Source organism: Meriones unguiculatus, chromosome 7, assembly GCF_030254825.1.
Source record: "Meriones unguiculatus strain TT.TT164.6M chromosome 7, Bangor_MerUng_6.1, whole genome shotgun sequence".
In the NCBI taxonomy this organism is placed as follows: domain Eukaryota; kingdom Metazoa; phylum Chordata; class Mammalia; order Rodentia; family Muridae; genus Meriones; species Meriones unguiculatus.
The window spans coordinates 53,438,294-53,450,725 of NC_083355.1; the positions used below are offsets into that span (position 1 = coordinate 53,438,294).

The window sequence follows — 12,432 nt, forward strand, 5'->3', positions numbered from 1 at the left end:
CCAAGAACCCAAGGTAAAGGAGATCATGGGCCCATAGGAGAACCTACATTTATTATTTTGCCAAATGGATATAGCATCAAATTGCCTTCTACATACTTATCTTTTTATCCATAGATTAATGCAGCTCTTGACTCTCATCAGAGGTTATGACTCAGTTGGTCAAAGTGATTGAATAAGTGACTGTGGAGTGCTTAAGCACTAAATGGGACATCTATATCACTCCCTGCAAGGCTCAGGGAAGAGGAGGTGGAAAGACTGTGAGAGCTGAATGTTGATGCTGTCTATTGTAAAGAGGTGTCTTCTGGACATGACAGGATTGCTGTACTCATGAACTCCCAGCAGCTGCAGTTGCATGCAAAAAACATGTTCAGAATCAGGACCAGCATTCCAGCCAAATTCCAGCATTGGAGAGGAATTGATAAAGCCCTACCCTTACCTAAGAAGCTATTCTCAGTTGATGGCACTTGGGAGAGGAAGAGTTGTTTTCTTCGGGGACATGGGCTATGGTAGATCGCCCATTTTCTAATGGATGGACACATACTGACAGCACTGACTAAATTCAGTGAGTAGAAAAAAAAGGATATGAACTTGACATGGACCAGGGAAGGGGTTTTTGGAAGAGTTGGCGATGGAATTGTGGTGGGTGAATACAACCCAAATACATTGTATACATGTCTGAAATTCTCAGAGATCAAATAAAAGTATACTTAAAAAGTGGAATGCACCCTTTGACCTCATTGTGAACTCCTTTATATATCAGAAACACAGAGATGGAGAAATAAATTCACAAAACACAAAACAGGCAATAAACAAAGCCCTTGGCCCAATTTCAAGCCACTGCATTCTGGTGGGGAGACAGAAAGTAAACAGAAATGAAGAAGTACCCACTTCTCACTTTTCCAACATTTTTCTGCTTTTTTGTTCCCATTTTGTTTTTAGAGCTAGCAGCATTTCTTGATTAAAAGATCTCCCTGTATCTTTGTGATAGAAGTCCCATTGTTAAAGGAAATTTTAGGGTAAAAATCCTAGGCATAGCAGCCTCCAGTAAGGTAGGCTTTGCCACTGTTCCAGTGTGCCATTTAAAGAGACTAGTTAAAGTGAAGAGCAGAGAGGGGGCATTTATTAAATAAGGCTACACTGGCAGTCGTTGTTTAGTGTGTTGGCAAGGGGTTTAAGACTTAAATAGTGGGCAAGAGATTTTTCATAATTAAACAGTCCTGGTTATGCTGTGGCCTTGCCATCATTGACTTGCTATTGTGTTGACTTCTGTCTGACCTACAAGGTGGTCTCATAAAGTGTCATAATTGTGTGAAATCTCTTCCTGAGGAAAATTCTTCCTTTGGTTGTGTCCATTTACTGTCAACTTGAGACAGTCTAAAAATACATGAAAAAAAAAATCTTAATACAGCAACTGTCTTTATCAGGTTGATTTGTGTACATATCTGTAAGAGACTGTCTTGATCATTAATTGATACAGGTTGGCCTAGTCTATGGTGGGTAACATCATTCCTTGGGGAGGTGGTCCTGGACTATTTAAAAAATGCTGGCTAAGCATGAATACACCTGTGAACCAGCAAATGAGCAGGCTAGCAAGCAGCATTCCCTCCAGAGATCCTGCCTCCAGGTTCCTGTCTTGAATTCCAACCTGGCTTCTCTCTATGATGTTCCCTGATCTGGAGGTGCAAGTCAAATAAAACCTTTCCTTCCCAACTTTCCCTCCCAAGTTGCTTTTGGTCAGAGTTTTTTAAATCACATCAACAGAAGGAAACTAGAAGAGTCTGGTGACGCAGAGTTTAAGCCTTTCTTCTGCATGAGGTAGCTGCTGAAACTTTAATTCTTTGGAGTTCATTATTTCAATAGTCTGGTGGCACAGGAAGAGGACAAGTGTCCTTTTAGAGTTGCCTCCTCTCCTGTCATGATGAGTAGAGCCTCTTTAGCTTAACTAGAGTTGGGTCATTTTTGTATTTTTCTATGGAAGACATACATGTTGTTCTTTGTGGAGAATTACTGCAGTAGAATAGCTGCAAGCACTAGGAAACAGCACTGCTGTCAGGGCTTTAAAAGCAGTATTTGTGATAAGGAAAAGTAATGACATTTGATCACATTGCATTTTTGCTTAGAGATGCTTTAGAAATGAAATCGTATGCTGCGTTTTCCTTCCATTTTTTATAGAAATCGTGACACTGCTAAATCACAGAGTTTCACAATGATGGAAGAGGCTTCTTTTTGGCAGAAGTGGCAAACTAAATTTAATCCATATGGATTTATGAATATCCGAGTTGTAGAGTTTAAAAAAAAACAAGTGATTGAATAAGAAGAAATCATATTTATGATTCTTCACAGTTTCTACTATATTTGCAAGCTGCAGAGGGGTTCTATACTGACATGGAACAGCACCGCATCCAGTGATGTTACATAATTCATCACATTATCTTCTAGGGGGCAAAATGAATTGGTAATGAGACCTTTTCATTTGCAAGTTGTTAAATGAAAAATATTTTAGTTCTAAATCATGAAAATTCCTTTTTTGGCTTCTATAATGAGATTACAAATGGAATTGCTCTTCTGCCACAGAGCTTTAGAATAAATTAAATCCGATTGTGTTTCTAGCTTTAAAAGCTTGGTAGTATAAGCAATGTACATCATTTGTAATTCAAAAGAATGTCAACATCCCAGCACATTCTTAAAAGCAAATACTGCTGATGGGAAAAAACTAAACCCTTGTGCTTTTATGAGACAGGACCTCTTGGTGTAACTCAGGCTCCCCTTGAACTTATGCTTTCACCTCAGCCTTCTTTCACTAACTCACTTTCAACCTCTAAAACGTGTGTGAGATCCTCACAGTTATTTTTCCTAAACATGGAGCATTTCTATTATTTTCTTAATGTGCTGTGTCACATACAGAGTCTGATTTTTAAAAAAATTTAGTCTGAGAGTCAGGAAACTTCCTTCCCCACTGACGAGTGCTTGCTCTGCATCTTCCTTGGATCCAGGCAGATTATACCTTGTGTTTCCTGTCCTAAGTCATTGTGACTAATGGAAAAAAGCTACCTGTTTCTGGTAGGTGGCAGGGAGGCCTGCAAGACACCTGTTTCCACAGGCCAGCTGGAGCGAACACACTTGCTCCTTATCCCACCTTCTCCTGTAAAAGACATTCCTCTTTTCATTTCTCTTCAAGAAATACACAATATGGCCTTCATTTATAAGTGGTTCGGTGGTTTGAAAGTGTGTAATTATGATTTTTAAAAAACATATTCATCTTCCTTCCATTCCTTTGTCCCTCTCTTTAAGCGATGAAGATCAAGCCTAGGGATTTGCTCATGCTGGGCAAATGTTTACCACTGAGCTACAAGTCCTTGGGATTGAATGGGACAGGGTTTCTCTCACGGTATGTTCAGGCTTCTCTTGAACCTGTAATCCTCCTGCTTCAGCCTCCCTGCTCTTACTCTCTTTTATCTGCAGCCATGGGCAAAGCCAGCCACTCCATGTGGCCTATCTGCACCCACCACTTATTTGTAGCTCAATGAATGCTCGTGTATGCTAGACGAGATTAGAACAAGCTACTCTGCTGCCATTCTCTGCTGCTATAATTTATTTTCCTTAAGAGCTTTTTTGGTGGTTCTATCATGGTAGGGTAGCCTCTTGTATACTCATGACAGAAGAACTGTTCTTGTTTATGGGGAACATCGTCCTCTCTGACCCAGCGCACAGCTCCCGTATGTAGGGGAACACACATGGGATACTGAAGAAGGAAGAGGACACCTGCTTAGTTGGCCACATCAGCCACATTAACTATAGTCATAGTCACAGTCAGATCACTTATGCTGCCATGTCACCCACATATCTCTACAATTTATTTTCCATGTGTCGTCTTCCAAAATGGAGCTCTCAAATTGTACTTAAGATACAGTTCAAACTTCCCCTGATACCTGTGGGCTCTCGGGGCTCCCACCTGTTACTTTAATGTCAAGTTCTTCCTTTGCTTTTACTCAGTAGGTCACTGAATTCTGATCAACAGTCTTTTATTTTGTTCTATCTCCTCAACCTAGGTTTTACTCGAGCATAAGATGCTCATTGCTTCATCAATGCTCATCTATGTTTGGGGAGCCCTTTACCACTGCCCCATGTCCCTAGCTGTTTCTTGCTGCTGAGGCCTTTTCTCAGAAGCTACCTTCTAGGGAGGCTTTGTCATCACAGTGCACATGAAGAGTGGCTTGGGCACTATCTATCACTTCTTATGCTTTCCATTTTTCTCTTTTCTAGTTCACCCTTTCGTTTCTTAAAAAAGTGTGAATAATGATAATAATAATAGATCTCGTTGTGCAGTCCTAGGTGGGTCTGGACTTACTGTTGTAGTCCAGGCTAGCCTTGACTTTGCAATCAGCCTGCCTTTGGACCCTGAGCTCTGGAATCAGAGATATGGGACACCATGCAGAGTCTGGCTTATTTGTTTGTTTGTTTGTTTACTGCACTTGTCTCCCTTGCTGGAATTTAGCTCAACACAAGTAATGATCTCACTGGACTTGTTTGACTTTGCACACACCTGGTAACTACTCTAAAGCATGGGGGTGCACCATTAAAGAAGCTTCTACGGAGGTTCAAAGGGAATACAGGCAATAAATTAGTGGGTAGTACACATGGTGGTGATCAAAACACTGAAGAGAATGGGGAGTAGTGTGGACAATCTCACTTGGAAGGGGACTGAATATGTACGGGAGGGACAGAAAAAATCCTGATTGTCTTGCATTCCTTCCTTTCTACGACAGGCTGCAACCTCAAACTGAAAGCCAAAATCAATACTTCCTCTCTAAGACTGCTATTGTTGGACATTCATCACAGCATCAAGAAAATAACTAATCCAGTTTGCTTTCTTAGGTACTTGTCGCAGTGAGGAAAAGCTGACATATATATGCAGAAAATAAGACAGTAACAAAACCAGAAGTTGAGTTCTATCTGCAAAAACAGCATCATATATGAGCCTTGACAGTCTGGATACGGGGATGGTCAGGGGATAGTTATTGAATTATTCACTATGTAAATAACTCCTTCATTCAAGTATTGATGGGACAAGGAAAATTCACCAGTGAGAGATGACAGATGCTTTAACTGAAATAAGATGCAGACTGAATACTCTTCCCATTAACTAAACAAATTAACTAACATTTTAAAAGTAAGTATAGTCTTCTAATCATGTTAGATGTAAGTTTTTATACTATAATACAATACATATGTTCCAAAACAACAACAACAACAAAACCCCTCTATGCTCTACAAAAATGTTCAAAAAAAAAATCACAGGCTAACTCTAACTGGTGAAGTAGGGTTAGGAGCAGATCGTTCAAAGTTTACACAGATTAGAGACTAGATTAACAACAAAACCAATGTTTGATCCATGGGTAGACAACCAGGAAGCTATAAGGTCTAGAGGCTGCCCAAGGAGAAGGAAATTCACAGAAGAAATTGTGTAAATGGGAGGACAGTGGACACCGAGGTCTGACCCAATTAGAGCATGCTCAGAGGGTGTGCCACCTGCCATAAGCAGACAGCTATGGTACCATCAGAAGGGAGTCCAGGATGGACATATTTTAAATTCTCAAAATGGATGTGCGAAGGCCCTGGCCTAGGTAGTAGCAAAACCAAAGACCCCTTTCTTTCTTGCTAAACGGAATTTCTACTCCCACTGTCCTGGTTCACAGGAAAATCTACGTGAAAACCAACAAGAAGTCATGTACGGGCTAAGGAAGGCCTGCCCTGTTAGGCACTTTTGTTCTGTCTCACCATGGGGAGCGCTTTGTCACACCATGCACAGAAAGCCCTTACAAGAAATGCATGTAGGCAGCTTTTTTTAACCTAGAAATCACAAATTAGCTAAATGAGGTTATACAGAGAAAAATGGTGTCATTTTGCTTTGTTCAGAGAATTCTTTAAAATGATCATTATTTGGAAAGTGCCACTTGAGCTTTCCTTCAATGACACTGTTAAAGCAGTGGTCCTGTGCATGCTAACCAGGTGACCTTCTACTGACCTCTATTCTCAGAGACACATAAAAAATTTTAGTTTACTGTTTATCAGTAACTATAACATGACATCATTAATTTAACTCTCCCTATGCAAATGTGATTGATAGTTTACCTTCTTAACCTTGGCTTCCTTCAGCTTTTCCAGTGCTAACTTAATCTTATCAGCCTTTGCTTGAGCTTCTTCTTCTTCCTGTAAAGGGGCAAGACATTCAAAAGAGTCTAGTACATCATACCAGAGAGTAATTCCTTATTGATTCTGAGGTCTAGTTCATTTTTAGTAACAAAATTAACAAATTTCACATCCTCCATTTTCAGAATTTAAATAAATGCCTATGACTAAAATGTTCCACTCAAAGATACAGAAAGCAACTGTTGTTTATAGGCTTGAGAATTTCATCCTAAAAGATGAAATTATGACCTCCACTACTGTATCATATACTTAGAGCATGCTACTCTGTGTTCAGCTCACGACATGGGGTGCTGTGGTAGTTTAAGTGAACAATATGCCTCATAAACTCATGTGCCTGAACATTGGGTCCCCAACTGGTAGTGCTGTTTGGGGAAGTAATAGAACTTTTAGGATATGGAGGAAATGCATCAGTGGGAGTGGGCTCTGAGAGTCTGTGGTCTTATCCCACTTCTGGTTTGCTTTCTGCTTCTATCCTGTGACCACTGATCAGTGTGCTTCCTGCCCTGGCTCCACTGACATAATGGACTTTTTCTATAGAACTAAAAGCTAAAATAGACTTTCATAGGTTGCTTTGCTTGTAGTATTTTATCACAGCAACAGAAAAGTAACTAATACTGACACTAACCTACAGAAACTATTAATGCACTTATCCTAAGGGAGCTGATCATGTCAAACAATCATACGTATCCTCTTGGAGTATGGTATCTATTTAGAGGAAGATTTTTAGTTTTTATTAGAAGCTTTAAAAGGTCCTTAACAGCCTATGTTTTAATACTAAAGCCAAAACCTAACATTATAAATTACAAAACCACCAAAGCAAAACAAAGTAAACAAAACAAAATAAATGAAAAACTCTACTAATGAACACACATGAACAACAGAAGAGTGTGAGATATTCTTATGAGCCAAAACTCCTCTGATTTTATAAGTTAAAATCCAGAGAGTAGGACTATTAAGGCTGTCTCATTTGTTCATTTGTCTGTCTGTCTGTCTATCTATCTATCTATCTATCTATCTATCTATCTATCTATCTATCTATCTATCATAATAAGGAAATGAAGTATTCTGGTTACATTCCCATTGTTTGAAAGAAGAACCTCTTCTCATACCACTGGTTCTTAAAATATTTTGAGTGTCAAGATGCTTGACACTCAAAATATGCAAAAGTGAGGAACTTTGTGAATCTCTACTTGTGCATTCAATTTTGTATTTACTTTCAAAAAATTCATGATTCCCTCTGACACCATAGGAAACCTCTGCTTGGAGCTTCTGTTCTATCTTAGTCAGCAATTTTAAAGTGATTTTTCTAGAATAAATATGGTGAGGCAATGAGTGTGATAGAGTGTGGCTTAACATTTGATTTACACTTAGAACTGCAGAATGTCCCAGGATCACGAGGGTCACACTGACGATACTGCCCACCATCATTCGGCACAGCCAGTGTGGAAGCTACGGAACACGGAACCAGGTTCTCACCTGAAACTCTTTTAAAGGGGCTCACTTAAGAATTCAGAATGTTCTTTTTAACTTTTTTTGAGAGACATGTTGTAATTAACATGCCAAGTAAGGACAATGTAAGCTTTGTAGTTATTTTACAAAAATCAGAAATTTATGAATACTAAGCATCCTTTACGCACCCAGTAAAGGCATTCCAAGGACACATAGCCTTCATCCCACTGAACAGGGCTGCCAGAGGCAATAATTTATTAGCTCAACTTAAAATCTCTTATTTTCTGCATTCTGGGCTAGGAACAGAGACAATGAAACATATAAATCAATCTCTTAATACACGCAAAGTTAATAAAACATGTCCTCCAAAGTTTGAGTATTATTGAAGAATATGCACATGAAAATATTACTTTTAGCCAAACTATGATAAATACTATATTTGGCCTTAATGTATTCTTCAAACACATCTGTTATACTTTAAATGTCCTCACTAAAACAGATGTTTTGAAGTTTAGTTTCCCTTGTGAAGAATTAAAAGGTGGGACCAAGTACTATCTTTAAAAACCAAGTGGGTCATGAGCAGAAGCCCTTACTCAAAACTGGGAAGCTGCCAGAAACACAACTTAATACTCTCCAACCTTCATTACTGTGAGCTAAACAAAATTATTCCTTTCTACATTTCTCATCTGCAGTATTCAGTTTGGGGACTAGAGAACAGATGAAGACAACACTGCTCAGGAAGCCTCTTCAGACTTGCAATAAACACACACTTTTGTGTTTCAGTACACCAGAGGTCTAGGCAAGCTTACGGATGGAATTATCACTTCAAAGAAAGTCCAGGGTGGTACGCTGTAGGTGAACAGCAATGGTTCTGCCATCCTGGGTCTTACATACTTACCTTAGAGAGAGGTTCAGGAGGAGGAGGCGGTGGCGGTGGCGGGGGTGGAAGGTCGAACCCAGGGTCTGCTGGTGGGGGTGGCAACACGTCCTCGTAGTGGCTAACACCAACTGCAGCAGCACTTGCTCCATATGCAGGCAAGGCTGCATCCTGTCCATCTGAGGCTGACACAAGGGCTGAGTGATGCTGGTTCTGAGAGGACTGTTTCTGAGCCTGGATGGTTCTCTGCTCAGCCTCACTTATATCTGCCACCAGATCTGCCATGAGGGCATCTAAATCTTGGTCTTCCAGTGCATTTAAGGACTCTAAGAGAAAAAGTAACATTAATGGGGAGGGGAGGAACCCTCAACTATTTGTACCTGGAAAAAAATGAAAGCAGTTTTTAAAGATCAATATGTACATGGGGGGGGAGTGTCATTCTTTAAATGTTTATGGTACAATAAGAAAGGTTGAAAGTATTTTCATCTGTGGGTATGTGGCACATACCCACAGATTGGGACTCCTGACATAATTTTATTTAGTGCCTAATGTGAGTGAGTTCCTATCAAAAACAAAGGGTAGGAATGTGTTCTGCATGGGGGTGTCACACTCCAGCTACAGGGTCAGGTAGAGCACATGAGCAGATGCCTAGGGTAGAGAACTGTTAGATATTTTAATGCAAGAGCCTTGGGCTTTGAAAAAGTAGAGGAGGAGGAAAGTGGACATGGCGGAAGGGGAATTCTCTTGAAGCATTTGGAGGGGAGAGCATGGATGTACAGAGCAAACCTCTATAAGCTCCACAGGAAACCTTCCATTTTTAAGTGTAGGATTAATGCAGCAAATGTATTAAAGAATAAATAAAAATGAGACTAAGTAGTATAGATTTTATGAAGACAGTGGGCTGGGTAAGCTTTTATAAGAAAAAATGAACAATGCATTTCAGGGAGGTGGGGAAGTAGGTGAATTTGTTAGGACCTGCTCTGAGTGAGCTGCTGTATAAGCCACACACATGCTCAGCAAGTTGACTAGATTGCCTGGCAAAGAGGGAGTGGGGCATCAGCAGAGTGCACTGGAGATCAGGCACTCGCCACATGATGATGCAGTGAAGAAGGGGTGGGCCCAGAATGAGGAAGTGAGAGTGTCAGAAATGGAGCCAAGCAGAAAGCAGAAAGCCACACAGCACAGAACATCAGAATAGTGGTTCTGGCACAGCGCTCATTTCAAGATTTGATCATCAAATGTGTGAAGCAGGTTTTTTTTTTTTTTTTTTTTGTAAACCATTTTTGCATAAAAATATTATTTTAAAATGTTTTCAGAGACAGAGGTGGCACCTGGAGCTGCTTTGGGCTGGTGCGGGGAGGCTGCATCTCATAAAGTTGCCCTGGGGACAACCCCCACCCGGAGGAACCTGCTTAGAAGGTGCGCGATGGGTGCCCTAGGGAACAACTGCCCACTAGGGAAGAACTGCCTGTCTGCTGGACTTCCCATCCGAAAGGGGCCTAAACCAGCTGCTGGAAGCTGTCGCTGTGGAGTGCAGCCGGGTTGGGGACCGCTTTTGGAGAGGAGGAGGCCATAGTAATAGGTGCAGTAGATGACCCAACCACCGACTGCTAGAGACAGAAGAGAACAACCCTGTGTCCCTTTGTGGGCTTGCTCCAGAGAGTTTCCCACAGTGTCACTGGAGAGGTCACTGGTGCAGAGAGGTCAGTGGGCATCACTGGATCCTCTGAGACAGACTGGAGGACCCAGGAGCCCGGGGCATGCAGGCTCAACGCTGGCTGCAGGGTGTGGAGCTCCGTGAAGGCGCTACGAGGATGACAAGTGTGGGGCTCGGAGCTCTTCCACTACCAGGAAGGATTTTTCCAGCAGATATTGGGGCATTACTCTGTGTGAGTGGCAGGCGAGATGGTAGATACATCTGACAAAGGCTGAACAGTGAGGGGTGTCACGGCTATAGGTGTCTACCCATGGAGGACCCACGACCTCGTGACCGAGTTGAGGAACAGGGAAAGAGGCGCTGAAGGGCTGTATTCAGCCCATGTGAACACACCCTCAGGGGAACTGGGCACCTCAGAGTCTGACCTGAGACTTCAAACATCCAAGTTTCTGCAGGCCTGTAGTGTGCCTCTCCTGTCCCAGCCACTGTGGCCCTAAGGATTTGGACACCAAGCCTTGCAGTGCCCTGCCCAGCCTTTGGCTGAGGATAAGTGGCCCTGCAGCTCTGGCTGATCCGATGCTTGGCTGTTCTGGTAGGTGACTGAGAAGCTAGAGGCCTCCAGGAGTGAGTCCCACCCTTGGCGGTGGAACCTAGGGAAGAGTGTGCTGAAGGAAGAGTGAGGGGCTTTGACATAAAGCCTGATTCTGCCTCCCTCAGATTTGAACAGCATTAACTTCTGTTTTGAACACTTTCTGTTCTATAGATACCAAGTCTTTTGGGAACGGGAATGTCACTTATGCCAACACACAGTAAGCAAAACCCTGTCAAGGCTGTAAGATGTCATGTGAGTGCTGTGCAAGGGCTCTCAAACCCACGAATTCCTTCCCCCTGTGGCTCTAATCTGATGCCTATGCTATCTTGTTCTTTGGTTGAGAAGGGATATCAGAGAGGGTGGATAAGAAGATTGTATATAATTTCTCATCCAAACTTAAACCTTTTAGCATTAGCGGCTGGAGAGATGGCTCAGCAGTTAAGAGCACTGTCCTGAGTTCAGTTCCCGGTGACTGCATCTGATGGCCTCTTCCAGAATGCAGGCATAAATCTTTTTTTTTTTTTTTAACTTTTAAGAGTGACGAGCGAGGCTGGTGCTATATACAACTTTAGATGACAATGGCCAGGAACTATGACTTACTGGTACTCCAGCCATTGCTGCAGATAAACTAGACAGTTGAGAGGGTGTCATAGTAATAGATATCTCTCAATAGACTCTGAACTCAAGAATGTGCTTTTGTCCTTTGACTTCTAGCACACAATGTACATGTTGTATAGGGACTATCATTTGAGCCAAACAACTGCCATCTTGGGGCATTCAGTTGTGCCTGTTTCAACCAATCGTCCCCGTTGTACTTACTGACTGTTTCTATCCCTCCTAGAGGAGATCCTCACTGAGTATCCAGCCTCCCGCTACCACCTTTTCTCTGCACTTGTCCTCCAGGAAGACTAGAAGAGGCTGGGAAGCCTAGGTGGAAGGGGACCCATCCACATAACTCTAAGAAATCCCTCATCCACGCTGGGTGATGGCAGTTTTCCGTGTGGCCTCTAGAAAGGGAATGCTACCCTCCAGTAGGTAACCTTTCACCTATGCTAGAAGGAAGCCCAATACACTCACTGGCTTCCAGAGGGAACTTTGGTTGCATGGTGTCCCAGTTTGTCTCTGGACTTTAAGAGGAGGGGCAGATGTTGCTTATGTCTCCCCCTGGGAAGGAACTTGAGAAATATTGCAACATTTAATAAAGTAGAATGATCAATAAGCATTTACATATTTGACTAATGTTGAGTCACGTTCACGTGGAGCTGGAACTGGGGACATGATATTGCCATAGGCAGGATGTAGCACTTGGTTCTGTGGGCACTGAGAGCCTAAGGGGTGCAAAGCATAGATGTAATTTCAGAGTTTTGTTAGAAAAGATCCACAGTGGATGTTTAACACTGTTACTCACGTAGGATCGACACTCCTTTTTAGTGGGACCCCTGATTGTTTAAGATTTTCAAGTGAACGGTGCACCTTGGTAGAAAGTACATGTCTCTTATAAACGGTTCCTGAAGATAAAGCATCCACCAGACCCTTCATTTCATCCCCTTAGTGCCCTCAAGAGATCATGTGATCTAAACTTGGAGAGTAGACACTGCTAAGTTTGACTCTGGAGTTTAGTGACATGAAGACAGAACTTTTGCATTC

The 12,432-nt window shown here is 42.0% G+C and overlaps 1 protein-coding gene across 1 annotated transcript in view; it reads right to left on the reverse strand.

Annotated features, from left to right (window-relative positions):
• Apbb1ip (amyloid beta precursor protein binding family B member 1 interacting protein) overlaps window positions 1-12,432 on the reverse strand; it is a 97,363-nt gene that overhangs the window by 39,100 nt on the left and 45,831 nt on the right. The window contains 2 exon segments of the mRNA XM_021654601.2: window positions 6,133-6,210; window positions 8,558-8,862. Of these exon segments, the coding sequence (XP_021510276.2) occupies window positions 6,133-6,210; window positions 8,558-8,862 (383 nt within the window).